Source organism: Oncorhynchus clarkii, chromosome 3 (genome assembly GCF_045791955.1).
Source record: "Oncorhynchus clarkii lewisi isolate Uvic-CL-2024 chromosome 3, UVic_Ocla_1.0, whole genome shotgun sequence".
Taxonomy (NCBI): Eukaryota; Metazoa; Chordata; class Actinopteri; order Salmoniformes; family Salmonidae; genus Oncorhynchus; species Oncorhynchus clarkii.
The window spans coordinates 4,550,177-4,573,181 of record NC_092149.1 but is presented as its reverse complement, the minus strand read 5'-3'; the positions used below and the strand labels follow the sequence as shown (position 1 = coordinate 4,573,181).

General features: G+C 43.5%; 1 protein-coding gene across 1 annotated transcript in view; it reads right to left on the bottom strand.

Moving 5' to 3' along the window:
* Window positions 1-23,005, bottom strand: part of LOC139386833 (protein Jumonji-like) — a 56,763-nt gene that overhangs the window by 11,451 nt on the left and 22,307 nt on the right. Inside the window, exons 3-11 of the mRNA XM_071132683.1 lie at window positions 21,096-21,301; window positions 17,659-18,913; window positions 14,643-14,770; window positions 13,860-14,261; window positions 10,143-10,235; window positions 8,550-8,668; window positions 8,286-8,356; window positions 7,897-8,011; window positions 5,425-5,530 (exon numbers count right to left, since the gene is read on the bottom strand). Of these exons, the coding sequence (XP_070988784.1) occupies window positions 5,425-5,530; window positions 7,897-8,011; window positions 8,286-8,356; window positions 8,550-8,668; window positions 10,143-10,235; window positions 13,860-14,261; window positions 14,643-14,770; window positions 17,659-18,913; window positions 21,096-21,301 (2,495 nt within the window). The remainder of the gene's footprint in view (window positions 1-5,424; window positions 5,531-7,896; window positions 8,012-8,285; window positions 8,357-8,549; window positions 8,669-10,142; window positions 10,236-13,859; window positions 14,262-14,642; window positions 14,771-17,658; window positions 18,914-21,095; window positions 21,302-23,005) is intronic.

Below are 23,005 nucleotides of genomic sequence, written 5' to 3'. Positions count from 1 at the left end.
GAGGGGGGGGGCAGTGTTTCTGTAGCCCATGTTTATACTGTAGGGGGGGGGGGGGGGCAGTGTTTCTGTAGTCCATGTTTATACTGTAGGGGGGGGGACAGTGTTTCTGTAGTCCATGTTTATACTGTAGGGGGGGGACAGTGTTTCTGTAGTCCATGTTTATACTGTAGGGGGGGGGAACAGTGTTTCTGTAGTCCATGTTTATACTTTAGGGGGGGACAGAGTTTCTGTAGTCCATGTTTATACTGTAGGGGGGAACAGTGTTTCTGTAGTCCATGTTTATACTGTATGTGTGGACAGTGTTTCTGTAGTCCATGTTTATACTGTATGTGTGGACAGTGTTTCTGTAGTCCATGTTTATACTGTAGGGGAGGGGGGGGGGCGACAGTGTTTCTGTAGTCCATGTTTATACTGTAGGGGGGGACAGTGTTTCTGTAGTCCATGTTAATACTGTATGTGTGGACAGTGTTTCTGTAGTCCATGTTTATACTGTAGGGGGGGACAGTGTTTCTGTAGTCCATGTTTATACTGTAGGGGAGGGGGGGGGCAGTGTTTCTGTAGCCCATGTTTATACTGTAGGGGGGGGGGGGGACAGTGTTTCTGTAGTCCATGTTTATACTGTAGGGGGGGGACAGTGTTTCTGTAGTCCATGTTTATACTGTAGGGGGGGGACAGTGTTTCTGTAGTCCATGTTTATACTGTAGGGGGGGGGGGCAGTGTTTCTGTAGTCCATGTTTATACTGTAGGGGGGGACAGTGTTTCTGTAGTCCATGTTTATACTGTAGGGGGGAACAGTGTTTCTGTAGTCCATGTTTATACTGTATGTGTGGACAGTGTTTCTGTAGTCCATGTTTATACTGTATGTGTGGACAGTGTTTCTGTAGTCCATGTTTATACTGTAGGGGAGGGGGGGGGGGTGACAGTGTTTCTGTAGTCCATGTTAATACTGTAGGGGGGGACAGTGTTTCTGTAGTCCATGTTAATACTGTATGTGTGGACAGTGTTTCTGTAGTCCATGTTTGTACTGTAGGGGGGGACAGTGTTTCTGTAGTCCATGTTTATACTGTAGGGGGGGACAGTGTTTCTGTAGTCCATGTTTATACTGTATGTGTAGACAGTGTTTCTGTAGTCCATGTTTATACTGTAGGGGGGGACAGTGTTTCTGTAGTCCATGTTTATACTGTAGGGGGGGTGACAGTGTTTCTGTAGTCCATGTGTATACTGTAGGGGGGGGGGGGGGGGACAGTGTTTCTGTAGTCCATGTTTATACTGTGGGGGGGGGCAGTGTTTCTGTAGTCCATGTTTGTACTGTAGGGGAGGAACGGTGTTTCTGTAGTCCATGTTTATACTGTAGGGGGGGACAGTGTTTCTGTAGTCCATGTTTATACTGTAGGGGGGGGACAGTGTTTCTGTAGTCCATGTGTATACTGTAGGGGGTGACAGTGTTTCTGTAGTCCATGTTTGTACTGTAGGGGGGGGGGACAGTGTTTCTGTAGTCCATGTTTATACTGTAGGGGGGGGACAGTGTTTCTGTAGTCCATGTTTATACTGTAGGGGAGGGGGGGGGGCAGTGTTTCTGTAGCCCATGTTTATACTGTAGCGGGGGGGGGGGGGGACAGTGTTTCTGTAGTCCATGTTTATACTGTAGGGGGGGGGGAACAGTGTTTCTGTAGTCCATGTTTATACTTTAGGGGGGGACAGTGTTTCTGTAGTCCATGTTTATACTGTAGGGGGGAACAGTGTTTCTGTAGTCCATGTTTATACTGTATGTGTGGACAGTGTTTCTGTAGTCCATGTTTATACTGTAGGGGGGGACAGTGTTTCTGTAGTCCATGTTTATACTGTAGGGGGGGGACAGTGTTTCTGTAGTCCATGTTTATACTGTAGGGGGGGACAGTGTTTCTGTAGTCCATGTTTATACTGTATGTGTGGACAGTGTTTCTGTAGTCCATGTTTATACTGTATGTGTGGACAGTGTTTCTGTAGTCCATGTTTGTACTGTAGGGGAGGGGGGGGGGCAGTGTTTCTGTAGTCCATGTTTATACTGTAGGGGGGGTGACAGTGTTTCTGTAGTCCATGTGTATACTGTAGGGGGGGGGGGGGGGGACAGTGTTTCTGTAGTCCATGTTTATACTGTAAGGGGGGGGACAGTGTTTCTGTAGTCCATGTTTATACTGTAGGGGGGGGGACAGTGTTTCTGTAGTCCATGTTTATACTGTATGTGTGGACAGTGTTTCTGTAGTCCATGTTTATACTGTATGTGTAGACAGTGTTTCTGTAGTCCATGTTTATACTGTAGGGGGGGACAGTGTTTCTGTAGTCCATGTTTATACTGTAGGGGGGGGACAGTGTTTCTGTAGTCCATGTTTATACTGTAGGGGGGGACAGTGTTTCTGTAGTCCATGTTTATACTGTATGTGTGGACAGTGTTTCTGTAGTCCATGTTTATACTGTATGTGTGGACAGTGTTTCTGTAGTCCATGTTTGTACTGTAGGGGAGGGGGGGGGGGGGGCAGTGTTTCTGTAGTCCATGTTTATACTGTAGGGGGGGTGACAGTGTTTCTGTAGTCCATGTGTATACTGAAGGGGGGGGGGGGACAGTGTTTCTGTAGTCCATGTTTATACTGTAGGGGGGGGACAGTGTTTCTGTAGTCCATGTTTATACTGTATGTGTGGACAGTGTTTCTGTAGTCCATGTTTATACTGTATGTGTGGACAGTGTTTCTGTAGTCCATGTTTGTACTGTAGGGGAGGGGGGGGGGGGCAGTGTTTCTGTAGTCCATGTTTATACTGTAGGGGGGGTGACAGTGTTTCTGTAGTCCATGTGTATACTGTAGGGGGGGGGGGGGGGGACAGTGTTTCTGTAGTCCATGTTTATACTGTAAGGGGGGGGACAGTGTTTCTGTAGTCCATGTTTATACTGTAGGGGGGGGACAGTGTTTCTGTAGTCCATGTGTATACTGTAGGGGGTGACAGTGTTTCTGTAGTCCATGTTTGTACTGTAGGGGGGGGGACAGTGTTTCTGTAGTCCATGTTTATACTGTAGGGGGGGGACAGTGTGTCTGTAGTCCATGTTTATACTGTAGGGGAGGGGGGGGGGGCAGTGTTTCTGTAGCCCATGTTTATACTGTAGCGGGGGGGGGGGGGGGGGGGACAGTGTTTCTGTAGTCCATGTTTATACTGTAGGGGGGGGACAGTGTTTCTGTAGTCCATGTTTATACTGTAGGGGGGGGACAGTGTTTCTGTAGTCCATGTTTATACTGTAGGGGGGGGGGAACAGTGTTTCTGTAGTCCATGTTTATACTTTAGGGGGGGACAGTGTTTCTGTAGTCCATGTTTATACTGTAGGGGGGAACAGTGTTTCTGTAGTCCATGTTTATACTGTATGTGTGGACAGTGTTTCTGTAGTCCATGTTTATACTGTAGGGGGGGACAGTGTTTCTGTAGTCCATGTTTATACTGTAGGGGGGGGACAGTGTTTCTGTAGTCCATGTTTATACTGTAGGGGGGGACAGTGTTTCTGTAGTCCATGTTTATACTGTATGTGTGGACAGTGTTTCTGTAGTCCATGTTTATACTGTATGTGTGGACAGTGTTTCTGTAGTCCATGTTTGTACTGTACTGTGGGGGAGGGGGGGGGGCAGTGTTTCTGTAGTCCATGTTTATACTGTAGGGGGGGTGACAGTGTTTCTGTAGTCCATGTGTATACTGTAGGGGGGGGGGGGGGGGGGGGACAGTGTTTCTGTAGTCCATGTTTATACTGTAAGGGGGGGGACAGTGTTTCTGTAGTCCATGTTTATACTGTAGGGGGGGGGACAGTGTTTCTGTAGTCCATGTTTATACTGTATGTGTGGACAGTGTTTCTGTAGTCCATGTTTATACTGTATGTGTAGACAGTGTTTCTGTAGTCCATGTTTATACTGTATATGTGGACAGTGTTTCTGTAGTCCATGTTTATACTGTATGTGTGGACAGTGTTTCTGTAGTCCATGTTTATACTGTATGTGTAGACAGTGTTTCTGTAGTCCATGTTTATACTGTATGTGTGGACAGTGTTTCTGTAGTCCATGTTTATACTGTAGGGGGGGACAGTGTTTCTGTAGTCCATGTTTATACTGTATGTGTGGACAGTGTTTCTGTAGTCCATGTTTATACTGTAGGGGGGGGACAGTGTTTCTGTAGTCCATGTTTATACTGTATGTGTGGACAGTGTTTCTGTAGTCCATGTTTATACTGTAGGGGGGGACAGTGTTTCTGTAGTCCATGTTTATACTGTATGTGTAGACAGTGTTTCTGTAGTCCATGTTTATACTGTATGTGTGGACAGTGTTTCTGTAGTCCATGTTTATACTGTATGTGTGGACAGTGTATCTGTAGTCCATGTTTATACTGTATGTGTGGACAGTGTTTCTGTAGTCCATGTTTATACTGTATGTGTAGACAGTGTTTCTGTAGTCCATGTTTATACTGTATGTGTGGACAGTGTTTCTGTAGTCCATGTTTGTACTGTACTGTAGGGGAGGGGGGGGGGCAGTGTTTCTGTAGTCCATGTTTATACTGTAGGGGGGGTGACAGTGTTTCTGTAGTCCATGTGTATACTGTAGGGGGGGGGGGGGGGACAGTGTTTCTGTAGTCCATGTTTATACTGTAAGGGGGGGGACAGTGTTTCTGTAGTCCATGTTTATACTGTAGGGGGGGGGACAGTGTTTCTGTAGTCCATGTTTATACTGTATGTGTGGACAGTGTTTCTGTAGTCCATGTTTATACTGTATGTGTAGACAGTGTTTCTGTAGTCCATGTTTATACTGTATATGTGGACAGTGTTTCTGTAGTCCATGTTTATACTGTATGTGTGGACAGTGTTTCTGTAGTCCATGTTTATACTGTATGTGTAGACAGTGTTTCTGTAGTCCATGTTTATACTGTATGTGTGGACAGTGTTTCTGTAGTCCATGTTTATACTGTAGGGGGGGACAGTGTTTCTGTAGTCCATGTTTATACTGTATGTGTGGACAGTGTTTCTGTAGTCCATGTTTATACTGTAGGGGGGGGACAGTGTTTCTGTAGTCCATGTTTATACTGTATGTGTGGACAGTGTTTCTGTAGTCCATGTTTATACTGTAGGGGGGACAGTGTTTCTGTAGTCCATGTTTATACTGTATGTGTAGACAGTGTTTCTGTAGTCCATGTTTATACTGTATGTGTGGACAGTGTTTCTGTAGTCCATGTTTATACTGTATGTGTGGACAGTGTATCTGTAGTCCATGTTTATACTGTATGTGTGGACAGTGTTTCTGTAGTCCATGTTTATACTGTATGTGTAGACAGTGTTTCTGTAGTCCATGTTTATACTGTATGTGTGGACAGTGTTTCTGTAGTCCATGTTTATACTGTATGTGTGGACAGTGTATCCTGCAGTCACACCATGATGTTGTTCTCCAACATCTCCAGTCCTGGGGTTCCATTAGCCTGCAGTAGTGTGTGAACCACCTTGTCCAGCTTCACCTTCTCCTCAGCAGGAATACAGTACCTGAACACCGGGTCACATGGGTTATTGGGATCTAATTGTGTATCACTTTATGATAACATGTTGGAGTTAGTGGACACATGTCATAGCACTAGTAAATAAAAAATATCCTTGTCTGGCAATGAAACTTTATTTTTTTATTGTAGTTTTATAGGATTTTATTTGAGCTCAACAATTACATTAAGGGGAATTTTATAAGGGGAAAGATTTGCTTTCGGAATTTTCTAAATATTTTCAATATTATTCATTTCCATGTTGGCTCGATACCCGGAAATGCCATTGTCTGGAGAAAAGGATCCCAATTTCAAACTCTCCAAAAAAGTGTAATTATATATATATTTTTAACTGGCAATAATTAATATTAACTGAAAAAGGATATTGTGTAGTTATTTGCAATAGCCCTTATCTCGAAACTGTGATTCCTAAAAGATGTGTCTGGAGATTTGGTCAACTCAAATCAGGAATGAGCAGGGTGAGCTCTACCATAATGACCTCTTATTCATGTTCTCATTACATGTAGTGCAACAAGACCACTTATGGTCTGGAAAGTTCTCTACTATCTGATATGTTTTAAACAAACAATATAGAAATCACCACGGTAAAAGAAAATATATATTTTTGTCTAACGTTAACTCCGTCAGAGTGCTGAAAGAATAATTTAATATATTTTACAAATGTAAAATACTTTGAGGCAAAAATGTCTGTTTTGAGTATCTGTTGTCAACTCCGTCACCGATGGCTAAACCACTTATGAACTTTTAAAAAAAAGATTGTTATAAAAAAACATTTGAATCACTCTTCTGCAACACATGGTTAAACTATTGACATATTTGCTGTGATAGAGCTAAGGGATCATGTTTCCTTTATAAATGTTGTTTTATGCCAAAACGCTAATAAATGCTTTATGTTCTGAATCTAGAAAAACATGCCAAAATGCTAATAAATGTTTTATGTTCTGAATCTAGAAAAACATGCCAAAATGCTAATAAATGTTTTATGTTCTGAATCTAGAAAAACATGCCAAAATGCTAATAAATGTTTTATGTTCTGAATCTAGAAAAACATGCCAAAATGCTAATAAATGTTTTATGTTCTGAATCTAGAAAAACATGCCAAAATGCTAATAAATGTTTTATGTTCTGAATCTAGAAAAACATGCCAAAATGCTAATAAATGTTTTATGTTCTGAATCTAGAAAAACATGCCAAAATGCTAATAAATGTTTTATGTTCTGAATCTAGAAAAACATGCCAAAATGCTAATAAATGTTTTATGTTCTGAATCTAGAAAAACATGCCAAAATGCTAATAAATGTTTTATGTTCTGAATCTAGAAAAACATGCCAAAATGCTAATAAATGTTTTATGTTCTGAATCTAGAAAAACATGCCAAAATGCTAATAAATGTTTTATGTTCTGAATCTAGAAAAACATGCCAAAATGCTAATAAATGTTTTATGTTCTGAATCTAGAAAAACATGCCAAAATGCTAATAAAATTATCCCCGGAGCTAATTATATAGCGTTGTAAAAATGCTTTATAAAAATAAGTTTGGAGATTTGTATTTCATATTTGAATAATGTAATGATAGAATTAAACAAACAAGGTCTTCAAACACTTGGACAATAAATGTACAAATTAAATGCATTTTATGGTGTCTGACTGAGTTGACGTAAATCCACTTAGTTGTAAATTTATGAGAAAAACATTTCTGAATTAGGAGGTTGTTCCTTTACATGGTGTGATATATATATTATTTGGTCTATCAGATATTAAGACAAATATTTGTGGAAGAAAATGTTATATTGTACCGTCTTTCAAGAATTCCTGATTATTTGTGTATATATATATATATATATATATATATATATATAATAAACTGGGTGGTTCGGGCCCTGAATGCTGATTGGCACTCATCGTGGGTTTGTGGTATATGGCCAATATACCACGACTAAGGGCTGTGTCCAGGCACTCCGCAATGCGTTGTGCTTAACAACAGCCCTTAGCCGTGGTATATTGGCCATATACCACACCCCCTCGTGCCTTATTGCTTAAATATATACCATTTAGCAGATTTATCCAATAAAGACTTACGTCATACTGCATACATTTTACGTATGGATGGCCCAGATAATCAAACACACTATCCTGGTGTTGCGAGCGCCATGCTCTACCTACTGAGCCATACAGCGTTTCCTTCATACTGTACTGACCACGCTCAGGGAGTTCTATTAAATCAATCTCCACCAGTTCTATTTGACCAGGCTTGACTAACTGACGCTGAGCTCCATTGGCTGTGGCAGGTGGTGAACCTGAGTTGACCGTACGATTATACTGGGAGAGGGCAGTGAGCAGTGAACCACTACTTACCAAATGCAGTCAGCACCCGTGTGTAAGTAGTCAATGTATGGAAGGCGGTGATGGTCTCGCGACCAGCATGAGGTAGAGAAGACCATGCCGATGTTCAGCCAAGGAATGGTGACTCCTGTACAACCACAAAGGAAGACACAGTAGACTGTCAAGATGTTCTAGTCAGTTGAAGTTCACTTCATTCATAGCAGAAAGCTATTGAATTGTGTCACCAAAAATGAGGATATACGGTATAAAACAACAAACTAACGCAACATACATTCAAGGAACTGTTGTGGTTAAGCTTCAGTCCTTCAGTTCACTCTGCAGCTACTTACAACCGTCTGTATTACAATACAATGTACTGTCATCCTGTGTAACAGGAGAGGGTCATAGGTACAGATGATTACCTGGCACAGCACCAAGATGGCGTAGGATGGATCCTGAATTATTGGGAAGGATTGTAAGGTTCCATCCATGTCTTGAGTGGAGACAAGAGAACAGAACACATATTTTATGCATGTCCTTATAGGGTTGTAAAATTCCCCTAACTTTCCAAAAATTCCCCGGTTCTCCAGAAATCCCAGTTGGAAGATTCCAGGAATCAGGAGGGAATAAGCAGGAAATTCAAAATCCTCCATTCATGTGATAGGATAATGCCGTTAGGACCTTACTTTGAAAACGTCTCAGACTTTCCAACTGGGAAGCCACTCCCATGAGTTTTAGTGTCCACTTTCCCACAGTGCACGGCAACATGACATTCCCTCTGCTCCACGATGTTCCAGTACTCCTGCTGCAATCACAGACAGAAACATTATTGCATTAATGTAGATGAAAAAACGAGTAGTGACAGACGATCACACAGTGGGATGGCTGACAAGAAAGACAAGAGGAGAGAAGAAATATGTCAATGACCTGATCAGTCATCTCCATACTACTTATGGTCCCAGTGAATTATACTACTTATGGTCCCAGTGAATTATACTACTTATGGTCCCAGTGAATTATCCTACTTATGGTCCGGTCCCAGTGAAATATACTACTTATGGTCCCAGTGAAATATACTACTTATGGTCCCAGTGAATTGTACTACTTATGGTCCCAGTGAATTATACTACTTATGGTCCCAGTGAATTACACTACTTATGGTGTGGTCCCAGTGAATTATACTACTTATGGTCCCAGTGAATTACACTACTTATGGTTCCAGTGAATTACACTACTTATGGTCCCAGTGAATTACACTACTTATGGTCCCAGTGAATTATCCTACTTATGGTCCCAGTGAATTATCCTACTTACGGTCCCAGTGAATTACACTACTTATGGTCCCAGTGAATTATACTACTTGTGGTCCCATTGAATTATACTACTTATGGTCCCAGTGAATTACACTACTTACGGTCCCAGTGAATTATACTACTTACGGTCCCAGTGAATTACACTACTTATGGTCCCAGTGAATTATACTACTTATGGTCCCAGTGAATTACACTACTTACGGTCCCAGTGAATTATCCTACTTACGGTCCCAGTGAATTATCCTACTTATGGTCCCAGTGAATTATCCTACTTATGGTCCCAGTGAAATACACTACTTATGGTCCCAGTGAATTACACTACTTATGGTCCCAGTGAATTATCCCTACTTATGGTCCCAGTGAAATATACTACTTACGGTCCCAGTGAATTATACTAGTGAATTATCCTACTTACGGTCCCAGTGAATTATCCTACTTATGGTCCCAGTGAATTATCCTACTTATGGTCCCAGTGAAATATACTACTTACGGTCCCAGTGAATTATACTACTTATGGTCCCAGTGAATTATCCTACTTATGGTCCCAGTGAAATATACTACTTATGGTCCCAGTGAATTACACTACTTATGGTCCCAGTGAAATATACTACTTATTGTCCCAGTGAATTATACTACTTATGGTCCCAGTGAATTATACTACTTATGGTCCCAGTGAATTATCCTACTTACGGTCCCAGTGAATTATACTACTATATACTACTATACTACTATGGTTGCGTCCCAAAAAGCAGGGCCCTGACCAAAAGTAGTGCACTAAGGGCCGATTCAGACTTGAAATAAGTAGACTTAACATGGATTTATGTCTATAAAATATGGACAAGTCCATTTTTTATTTATTTTTTATTTAAGTCCATGTTAAGTCAACTTCTCTGAAACCTGAATAGGGCCTTAAGTAGTGCAACCTACGTAGCAGGTATATAACAGTTTGGGATATGTAGACCTTACCTCCACCTCAGCCGTCCCAGGCTCCTTATTGAAACACATGTTCATAGTATTCCTGGCTGTCCTGTAGAACGTAGTGAGAGAAACCGACTTCCCCTGCCATAGAGAAACACAAAGAGAGAGCTGAGACCTTACGGTCCCTTTCAAGTTCCCTGATACACAGTCAATGTAAAGAATATCACAGCAAATCATCAACACAAAGAGTGTACGAGCTTATGGACCGAGGTGTTTTGATATCCTGCCAATCGAATGACTCAGAAGCACAACCAAAGAGACTAGTAAGACCATACAGGAAGTCGTCTTTTATGTCCCTTGATACACTGTCTCCGTCCCTAACGTCATCCTACTTTTGAACAGGCTCTGGTCAAAAGTAGTGCATCAGAAAAGGGAATAGGAATGTGATTTGGGACGCAGACCACTGTCAATGTAACGATTATCACAGCCAACCAGATGGGAGAGTTAGTTGAACAGCCAGACAAAAATGATACATGTGGATGTCACTGTGCTGCATGACATCATCTTCCTTCCTCTCCCCGCTGCTGTCTCAGCACATTCTGAAGGAGAGTCTTCCATCCAGACGGTTTTCTCAGGTTGCCTCCCAAATGGCACCCTATTCCCTTATCCAAATGGCACCCTATTCCCTTATCCAATTGGCTAACTATTCCCTTATATAGAGTACTACTTTCGATCGGAGCCCTAAGGGCCCTGGTTAAAAGTAGTGCACTAGACAGGGAATTGGGCACCATTTGGGACATAAGCTCAGATACACGACAGACAGCTGGGCAGGGACAGAGACTGAGAGCCTGTATGAATGTGCCAGGAAAATCCCTGGTTGGTTGGACTACGGTCAGTCACTGTAAGCTTTCCCACATGTGTGGAGGAGATTGCTGTATTTCTTATTATGGCCCTATATATTGATTTCATATGGGTCCAGCTATGCTGGCATTCACAGACAGAATAGTCCCTACGAGCCAGGTTTAAAAAGTAGGAAGTCAAACTGAGAGAGGAAACGCTAGAAGTAACTGATACTACAGGAGAACTAACTGATACTACAAGAGAACTAACTCATACTACAGGAGAACTAACTGATACTACAGGAGAACTAACTGATACTACAGGATAACTGTAACTGATACTACAGGAGAACGAACTGATACTACAGGAGAACTAACTGATACTACAGGAGAACTAACTGATACTACAGGAGAACTAACTGATATTACAGGAGAACGAACTGATATTACAGGAGAACTAACTGATACTACAAGAGAACTAACTGATACTACAGGAGAACTAACTGATACTACAGGAGAACGAACTGATACTACAGAAGAACTAGCTGATACTACAGGAGAACTAACTAATACTACAGGAGAACTGTAACTGATACTACAGGAGAACGAACTGATACTACAGGAGAACTAACTGATACTACAGGAGAACTAACTGATACTACAGGAGAACTAACTGATACTACAGGAGAACTAACTGATATTACAGGAGAACGAACTGATATTACAGGAGAACTAACTGATACTACAAGAGAACTAACTGATACTACAGGAGAACTAACTGATACTACAGGAGAACGAACTGATACTACAGAAGAACTAGCTGATACTACAGGAGAACTAACTGATACTACAGGAGAACTAACTGATATTACAGGAGAACTAACTGATACTACAGGAGAAGTAACTGATACTACAGGAGAAGTAACTGATACTACAGGAGAACTAACTGATACTACATGATAACTGTAACTGATACTACAGGAGAACTAACTGATACTACTGGAGAACTAACTGATACTACAGGAGAACTGTAACTGATACTACAGGAGAACTGACTGATACTACAGGAGAACTAACTGATACTACAGGAGAACTGTAACTGATACTACAGGAGAACTGACTGATACTACAGGAGAACTGTACCTGATACTACAGGAGAACTAACTGATACTACAGGAGAACTAACTGATACTACAGGAGAACTAACTGATACTACAGGATAACTGTGACTGATACTACAGGAGAACTAACTGATATTACAGGAGAACTAACTGATACTACAGGAGAACTAACTGATACTACAGGAGAAGTAACTGATACTACAGGAGAAGTAACTGATACTACAGGAGAACTAACTGATACTACATGATAACTGTAACTGATACTACAGGAGAACTAACTGATACTACAGGAGAACTAATTGATACTACAGGAGAACTAACTGATACTACAGGAGAACTAACTGATACTACAGGAGAACTAACTGATACTACAGGAGAACTTACTGATACTACAGGATAACTGTGACTGATACTACAGGAGAACTAACTGATATTACAGGAGAACTAACTGATACTACAGGAGAACTAACTGATACTACAGGAGAAGTAACTGATACTACAGGAGAAGTAACTGATACTACAGGAGAACTAACTGATACTACATGATAACTGTAACTGATACTACAGGAGAACTAACTGATACTACAGGAGAACTAATTGATACTACAGGAGAACTAACTGATACTACAGGAGAACTAACTGATACTACAGGAGAACTAACTGATACTACAGGAGAACTAACTGATACTACAGGAAAACTAACTGATACTACAGGAGAACTGTAACTGACACTACTGATAAGAGAAGTGTGAGCAACAGAAGATCATCATGGAGCATCAAGACAGAAACACTGGCAGTGATAAGTTGACATGAGGTGACGTGTTGTCAAAATGAGGTGTGTGTGTGTGTGTGTCTGATCGTGTGTGTGTCTGATCGTGTGTGTGTGTGTGTGTCTGATCGTGTGTGTGTCTGATCGTGTGTGTGTGTGTGTGTGTGTCTGATCGTGTGTGTGTCTGATCGTGTGTGTGTGTGTGTGTCTGATCGTGTGTGTGTCTGATTGTGTGTGTGTGTGTGTGTCTGATCGTGTGTGTGTCTGATCGTGTGTGTCTGATCGTGTGTGTGTCTGATCGTGTGTGTGTCTGATCGCGTGTGTCTGATCGTGTGTGTCTGATCGTGTGTGTGTCTGATTGTGTGTGTGTCTGATCGTGTGTGTGTGTGTGTCTGATCGTGTGTGTGTGTGTGTGTCTGATCGTGTGTGTGTCTGATCGTGTGTGTGTGTCTGATCGTGTGTGTGTCTGATCGTGTGTGTGTCTGATCGTGTGTGTGTCTGATCGTGTGTGTGTCTGATCGTGTGTGTGTCTGATCGTGTGTGTCTGATCGTGTGTGTGTCTGATCGTGTGTGTCTGATCGTGTGTGTGTCTGATAGTGTGTGTGTCTGATCGTGTGTGTGTCTGATCGTGTGTGTGTCTGATCGTGTGTGTGTCTGATCGTGTGTGTCTGATCGTGTGTGTGGCTTCTGTGCTTGCAGATGTGCAATGACCTATATTAGATGTGAGAGCAACTGAACCAGGGATATTGTAGTTCTGCCTCCAGGCATTAACAGCTATACACACTGTATTGACAGTGCTGCACTGTATTCAATCTGCCCACACACAGCTACCACAGAGCTCATTAACCAATAGACTTAACCAATCGAATATTTACACAAGCATTGTGCATGTTGTAGTGCCTCCACTATGCTTGGGTAATTATTTTGGTCCAGAAAAAATGTCTGTTGTATCACATTTGTTGTGCCAAATGTGTTGTACATCAGTTGTTCAACATGAGTGTGTACAGGGTCAGAGAAAGGGGCTAACATGACCTACCCTGTATATACACTTGTGCTGGTCGCTAAGAAACTCTTTCTCCTCCTCTGCTCCTCCTCTTCCTCCTTTCTTCTCCTGAGAGAACAGTCTCCTCCTGCTGGACCTCAGCCACATGTCCTTCTCCTGTTTCTTCCCCTCTTTCGCTCCTTCCTCCAGGTTCCTGGGCAGGCCGTTCCTCCGGATCACCCCGTTTACCAGGCCATTCTTGGGCTCACAGCGGGGCAGCTGGAGCAGGCTCTGTTGGGAGTCATCTGAGTGGCCCTCCAGGGGCCCTCTCTTCTTCTCCAGCCTCCCCTTCTCCTCCAGCACCTCCCTCTCCAGGCGGATGCGCTCAGCGGGGTCCAGGGAGTCGTAGGACAGTAGGTACTGACAATAGGCCTCCTGCAGCTTGGCCAGACGATCCTGTGGTCGGGTGGTAGGATATTATTACGTTGCAGTTGACAGTTGACAGGGAGGGCAGTGTTAACATCAAATGTCAAAGTGCTATACTTAGCTATGCAGCTAGCTGGGCTGGCTGTTGGTTTTCATCAGAAGTCAATCTCAAATAAAAAAGTAGGATAAAAACAAAATGACCCACTTCAGTGTAGATGAAACACTACAAGGCACGGATGCCGGAAGGAATTGTTTGTTACAGAACAGCATCATGGTCAACACAAGAGACTGAGTACCGAATGGCCCCCTATTCCCTATATAGTAGGCCAGAGCCTTATGGACCCTGGTCAAAAGCAGTCTACTATATAGAGAGCAGGGTGCCATTTATGCAACCTTGAAGCAGTACAGTACCTGTGCAGTCTTGGGGATACGGAGCTGGTCGGCTAGCTTATTCCATTTCTTCATGTCGCTGACCTGCTGCATGCCGCCCATGTCGTTGATGAGCTGAAAGAACCGGGCCAGGTCCAACTCACATCCGCCTGGCAGGGAGGGAGAGTGGGAGGAAGAGGAGGGAGTGAAGGGGAGAGAGGGAGGAAGAGGAGGGAGATAGGGAGGATATGGAGGAAGAGGAGGGAGTGAAGGAGGGAGGGAGGTTAGGGAGGGAGTGAAAGAGGGTGAGAGTGAGGATAAGGAGGAAGAGGAGGGAGTGGAGGAGAGAGAGAGAGAGGGAGGATAGGGAGGGAGGGGGAGAGGGAGGATATGGAGGAAGAGGAGGGAGTGAAGGAGGGAGGGCGTGAAAGAGGGTGAGAGGGAGGGAGGGAGGATAGGGAGGGAGTGAAAGAGGGAGGGAGGGAGGGAGGGAGGGAGGGAGGGAGGGAGGGAGGGAGGGAGGGAGGGAGGGAGGGAGGGAGGGAGGGAGGGAGGGTGAGAGGGATAGGGAGGGAGTGAAGGAGGAAGAGAGGGAGGGAGGAGGTTGGGAGGGAGTGAAGGAGGAAGCGAGGGAGGGAGGATAAGGAGGAAGAGAAGGGAATGAAGGAGGGCGAGACAGAACACAGAACAAGGAGGTTAAAACAATGTTCTTTAATCCTGGATCTGTGAAACCACATGGCTTAATAATAATAATTGGTTGGTTTGGTGTATTAGTACTGGGCTGTTAGTGCTGGGTTGGAACAAAAGCATGCACACCCTGTGGGCGCCCATGACCAAGATAGAAGAACACAGGTTAAAATGGATATACTGTATACATCTGGGAGGATATAGAGAGGACCAACGGGGCTGATAAACATGGATTCTGAAAAAGCAGCAACATTCACTACATTTACAATAAGCTTTCAAACAAATTACAGCCAAATGTTCTAGATGAGAGGCTGTGGATGTTTGATGAATGAATGACTTGGCTCTGTTAGCCAGGACAGCCTGGTTTAGACAGCCATGATCCTGTTTGAGGTTGAGGCCCACTCTGACAAAGCAGAGGCCTGTAGGTATTGGAGCCTGAGAGAGAGAATGTCTATGTCCCAAATGGCACCCTATTCCCTATATAACTAGTATGGGCCCTGGTCATGCACTATATAGGGAATAGTGTGCCATTTGAGATGCAGACAGAGTGTAATATCTCTGCTACTTCGTTCCTCTCCTTTCCCTCACCATGGGTGTCTGCTGCCTGTAAAATCAGACGTTCCCCATTTGTCACACACACTCATTCTCACACACACTCACTCACTCACTCACTCACTCACTCACTCACTCACTCACTCACTCACTCACACACACACACACACACACACACTCTCTCTCTCTCTCTCTCTCTCTCTCTCTCTCTCTCTCTCTCTCTCTCTCTCACTCACTCACTCACTCACTCTCACACACACACTCTCTCTCTCTCACTCACTCACTCACTCACTCACTCACTCAATTTTGTCTGTGTGTGTGTGTGTGTGTGTGTGTGTGTGTGTGTGTGTGTGTGTGTGTGTGTGTGTGTGTGTGTGTGTGTGTGTGTGTGTGTGTGTGTGTGTGTGTGTGTGTCGGGGATCCTGACAACCCCCATCTCTCCCAGTGTAATCTCATCAAAGCTGCCACCTGGCAGAGGAACTGTAATCCTTCCTCACTAGGTAAGGTCAGAATCAAGGTCTCACTTACAAACACACTAAGAGCAATCAGCAGCAGCCAATGGGCAGAATGGTCAGGATGAGAGGTGGTTCAGAGGTCAGGAGGAGAGGTGGGTCAGAGGTCAGGATGAGAGGTGGTTCAGAGGTCAGGATGAGAGGTGGTTCAGAGGTCAGGATGAGAGATGGTTCAGAGGTCAGGATGAGAGATGGTTCAGAGGTCAGAATGACAGGTGGTTCAGAGGTCAGGATGAGAGATGGTTCAGAGGTCAGGATGAGAGGTGCGTCAGATGTCAGGATGAGAGGTGGTTCAGAGGTCAGGATGAGAGGGTGGGGGGGTCAGAGGTAATTTGGGAGAAGCCATTTAACTATAGTATAGTTCCCTCAGAAGGAAACCTTTGGCAGCACACTAAATTAACAAGAGGAAACTTCAAACTGTACAACCTGATAGATAGCCACTCTATGTAGAGTTGACATATGTGCTAGAATAACATGAAGCTGTACTAGAATATCGTGAAACTGTACTAGAATAACATGAAGCTGTACTAGAATAAGATGAAACTGTACTAGAATAACATGAAACTGTACTAGAATAACATGAAACTGTACAAGAATAACATGAAACTGTACTAGAATCAGATGAAACTGTACTAGAATCAGATGAAACTGTACTAGAATAAGATGAAACTGTACTAGAATAACATGACTGTACTAGAATAAGATGAAACTGTACTAGAATAAGATGAAACTGTACTAGAATAACATGAAACTGTACTAGAATAAGATGAAACTGTACTAGAATAAGAGGAAACTGTACTAGAATAAGATGAAACTGTACTAGAATAACATGACTGTACTAGAATAAGATGAAACTGTACTAGAATAAGATGAAACTGTACTAGAATAACATGACTGTACTAGAATAAGATGAAACTGTACTAGAATAAGATGAAACTGTACTAGAATAACATGACTGTACTAGAATAAGATGAAACTGTACTAGAATAAGATGAAACTGTACTAGAATAACATGACTGTACTAGAATAAGATGAAACTGTACTAGAATAAGATGAAGCTGTACTAGAATAACATGAAACTGTACTAGAATAACAGGATGTGGAGGAACTATTTGTAGCTCCCTAAATGTCTTTGACATTAAACCTTAGTGACAGTCTTAGTCCCAAATGAAACCCTTTTCTTAGTGCATTATTTTTTACCAGGGTCCATAGGGCCCCCATAGGGCTCTGGTCAAAAGTAGTGTACTATGTAGCAAATAGGGTGCCAGTTGGGATGCACCCTAAGTATCAGTTCTACAGAAATGTACCTATGAGCGGGGGGTCCTCCATGGAGATGCCCTGGGCCTGGAGGTGTTTCCTGATGCAGGCCAGCCGGAGTACATTGGGCCCCCAGCGCCGACCCAACTTATGGATGTGCTGCACCTGGGTCACAAACCTCATGTCCTCTTTCAGCTTGCACTCTGGCCTCCAGTCCTGAGGAGGAGCCACCCTGCACAGCCCATAGCTCTCTGCCTGCCCGCGCACCGCTTCCACATACACCAGAGGGTCGTGGAACTCCTCCAGACTGGGTCTGAACACTGGCACCTCGGTTAGGGGCGGGGGAGGGGGTGGTGCTGCACCTCTCTTCTCCCCACTCTCCCGCTGCCTCTCTGCTGCTTTAGGCTCTGCTGCTGGTTTAGCTGGGCTGCTGGTGCCTGGTTTCACCTTGGCTGCTGAGCTAGTGGAAGTGGAGGTGGAAGTGCCCTTGGAAGTGACATGGGAAGTGTTCTTGGAAGTGCCCTGGAAAGTTTTCTTAGAAGTAGTGTTCTTAGCTGGTGGTGTAGTATTAGCAGTAGTAGTAGTATTAGCAGTAGGGGGTATGGGCTGTGCTTGTCGGGTCAACATCAGCTTGCCAGCGGAGGCTCGTTTGGGTCTTTGCTCCGAGGAGGAAGGTCGGGATGACGTGACCTTACCAAGATGGCCGCCGGACCCCGCCACAGCCTTCTCCTGGACATTGACCTTCCTGCTGCTTCGCGTCTCCGGGGCATTGATCTGCAGTCTAACCTTCTTGACCTCCGGCGAAGACTCCGGTGTCTCTGTTGGACTCTCCTCAGCCGGGAGCCCCAGACGTCGCTTGGAGTGTCTGACGCCCTCACGCCCCTGCAGTACCTGCTTACCGCCACATCGGCGTGGGTGAAGCTGCCCGTTGACTCGTTGTAGGCAACACCTGCCGGCTGCCTTGTTGGATTGTACCTTCTGTTTGTTGGGAGTCTTTGCATCGCCACTTGAGAGTTTTCCTGAGTTGGAGTGTGGTGGGCGTGGGTGGCGGCGGGCACTGCCACAGGCAGAGCGCCGTTGGTTCTTCAGGGGTTGGCGAGCTTTGGAGGAGGCTCTCTTGCCCACGGTGAGTTTGGCCTCTTTGAGAAGTCTGGCTTTGGTGTAGCGGACGTGGCCCCTGGGAAGCGCTGTGGCTGTGGACTTCACAGTTCTGGACAGCAGTGGTCGGGAGGCCGGCGGCTTTTTGGCACAGGAGTTGCGTACGGTAGCTGACGATACCCGCGACAGCCTGTTCACTTTTGAAACCTGCAATAGACACAAGGATGATTATCAAAAATAAGTACTTTTTGGAAATCTCACATCATCATCATTTGTACGTAAGCTCCATCATCATTTATACCTAGCTCCATCATCATTTATACCTAGCTCCATAATCATTTATACCTAGCTCCATCATCATTTATACCTAGCTCCATCATCATTTATACCTAGCTCCATCATCAATTATACCTAGCTCCATCATCATTTATACCTAGCTCCATCATCATTTATACCTAGCTCCATCATCATTTATACCTAGCTCCATCATCATTTATACCTAGCTCCATCATCATTTATACCTAGCTCCATCATCATTTATACCTAGCTCCATCATCATTTATACCTAGCTCCATCATCATTTATACCTAGCTCCATCATCATTTATACCTAGCTCCATCATCATTTATACCTAGCTCCATCATCATTTATACCTAGCTACATCATCATTTATACCTAGCTCCATCATCATTTATACCTAGCTCCACCATCATTTATACCTAGCTCCATCATCATTTATACCTAGCTCCATCATCATTTATACCTAGCTCCATCATAATTTATACCTAGCTCCACCATCATTTATACCTAGCTCCATCATCATTTATACCTAGCTCCATCATAATTTATACCTAGCTCCATCATCATTTATACCTAGCTCCATCATCATTTATACCTAGCTACATCATCATTTATACCTAGCTCCATCATCATTTATACCTAGCTCCATCATCATTTATACCTAGCTCCACCATCATTTATACCTAGCTCCATCATCATTTATACCTAGCTCCATCATCATTTATACCTAGCTCCATCATCAATTATACCTAGCTCCATCATCATTTATACCTAGCTCCATCATCATTTATACCTAGCTCCATCATCATTTATACCTAGCTCCATCATCATTTATACCTAGCTCCATCATCATTTATACCTAGCTCCATCATCATTTATACCTAGCTCCATCATAATTTATACCTAGCTCCATCATCATTTATACCTAGCTCCATCATCATTTATACCTAGCTCCATCATCATTTATACCTAGCTCCATCATCATTTATACCTAGCTCCATCATCATTTATACCTAGGTCCAGTATGTCTTCTCCTTCTATATCTATAGCTGCTGTACATTTCATCATTGACCATCGGCCCACGTTTTAACCTGATCATATACAGTAGTGGAACATTACAGACTTCAGATCTCCTCTCTTACTGAGGTGTAGTTGATTAGTTCCACACCAAGGTGGACAGGACACCAGACAATCTGTCACCTGTTGGTTTGCCAAGGACAGGGAGAGGTTTCTGGCATCCCTCCTATACAACAGCAGATGCACAAAGGAGATCAGGCCTGTGTCCCAAATGGCATCCTAATCCCTATATAGTTGCCTACTTTTGTCCAGAGCCCATAGGGCACCAATCAAAAGTAGTGCACTACATAGGGAATAGGGTGCCATTTGGATCAGAGACTGAATGAAGACCCAAATTGGAATGTGTTTGAAATAGCACTCATGCTAAATATTCTTAATGACGTATGTCTGCCATGGTTATGTACATGAAGCCAGTAACTGTCAGTATTATTCCTCTGCATAAAGGTGTCTGTGTGTGTGTGTCGGGGAGGGGCTGAGCGTTGCTGGGAAGAATGAGGAAACCATCCCACTCCGCCCACCAGAGGGCATCACTGCTCCCAGTTGCCATACAGAACAGTGTCACTATGTCAGCACTGTAATGGTGGAGTTTCCATCATATTGCTTCCTTAAACCTTACAGATCAGATTTGTAAACGTTGAGGGGTTAGTTACGGCCGAGGGGAAGGGGAAGTCTGGCTTGAGAGATAGAGAGAATTTGGGGGAGAGAGAGAGGTCAGCATGTCTGTAGCCAACAGGAAGCTGTACCAGGAGGACAGGAAATGTAAACCCTCCAGCAGCGACAGAATACTGGGGCCAACACTAACAGACTGGCATGCTGACATCAGACCATTAAGATACACACTTAATCTGTCCCGAAAGGCACCCTATTCACTATATAGTACACCACTTTTAGCCAGAGCCCTATAGGCCTTGGTCAAGGGTAGTACACTACATAGAGAATATTCAATAGAGTGCCGTTTGGGATTCAGCCCAGGTACTCTCCATCCCAGCCCATCTGTGTCTCCCTGGTGTACCTGCTTTGGGTGCTCCTTGTTGGGCCTGCTGTGGCGAAGACTGTGGGTGGTGCTGGAGGTCCTGGCTGGGCGTCCTGTAGAGGTCCTGTGGTTCTCCCTCCGGGCCTCTCCCCGCTCAGCCCTCTCTCTGGCCTGGATAGCCTCTCTCCCTCTGGGCCTCAGGAAGAGCTCCTTCCCCCGTAAGGACCTGCTGTGGCCATTCAACACTGGAACACAGAATGAGAACGATGAAATGTATGGACTGTTTACACTGTTTTCAACATCAGTTTTACAACTTTTCTGTTTACTCTATCCTTACATTAACCTTGAACCTGGTGTGGCCAAAGCCACATCCACACTGAATGTGTGTGCAGCTATTATTAACAAACCATAAATACCATACTAAATGGACAAACAAATGTAGGCTAGCTATTCAAACTATGCAGACGCTTCTCAGATAAACCATATTTCACACTTGAATAATATACGGAGGACAATGCCTAAGCTGATAACTATGATAGCAGTGTCAGTCTATCTGTCATGTGTTAAGAGCTATCCCCACTGGGCACAGACGTCAATTCAACGTCTAATCCACGTTGGTTCAATGTAACTTCATTGAATTGACGTGGAAACAACATTGATTCAACCAGTGTGTTCTCAGTGGGATGCAACTGTCAGTCCGTTATGATATGTCTCTATTTGTTTTATGTCTGTTACAGTTACAGGTACATTATTATTACAAAGTAACTTGAAGAGACTGTACATTGAAGAGACTGTACATTGAAGACTGTATGTTGAAGACTGTACGTTGAAGACTGTACATTGAAGAGACTGTACATTGAAGACTGTATGTTGAAGACTGTACGTTGAAGACTGTACATTGAAGAGACTGTACATTGAAGACTGTACATTGAAGAGACTGTACGGTGAAGACTGTACATTGAAGAGACTGTACATTGAAGAGACTGTACATTGAAGAGACTGTACATTGAAGAGACTGTACATTGAAGACTGTACATTGAAGAGACTGTATATTGAAGAGACTGTACATTGAAGAGACTGTACGTTGAAGACTGTACATTGAAGAGACTGTACGTTGAAGACTGTACATTGAAGAGACTGTACATTGAAGAGACTGTACATTGAAGAGACTGTACATTGAAGACTGTACATTGAAGAGACTGTACGTTGAAGACTGTACATTGAAGACTGTACATTGAAGAGACTGTACATTGAAGATACTGTACGTTGAAGAGACTGTACATTGAAGACTGTACATTGAAGAGACTGTATATTGAAGAGACTGTACATTGAAGAGACTGTACATTGAAGAGACTGTACGGTGAAGACTGTACATTGAAAAGACTGTACATTGAAGAGACTGTACATTGAAGAGACTGTACATTGAAGAGACTGTACATTGAAGAGACTGTACATTGAAGACTGTACATTGAAGAGACTGTACGTTGAAGAGACTGTACATTGAAGACTGTACATTGAAGACTGTACATTGAAGAGACTGTATATTGAAGAGACTGTACATTGAAGAGACTGTACATTGAAGACTGTACATTGAAGAGACTGTATATTGAAGAGACTGTATATTGAAGAGACTGTACATTGAAGAGACTGTATATTGAAGAGACTGTACATTGAAGAGACTGTACATTGAAGAGACTGTACATTGAAGAGACTGTATATTGAAGAGACTGTACATTGAAGAGACTGTACATTGAAGACTGTACATTGAAGAGACTGTACATTGAAGAGACTGTACGTTGAAAAGACTGTACATTGAAGAGACTGTACATAATCAAATCAGTTGAAAAGCTTCCAGTGACTCCCTGTGGTGCTCCCAGAAGTGTCGTTCTAACAAACACCTATTTGAACGGCGACCAATCCCATTTCTTTACAGCGCTCTCATTTCAACG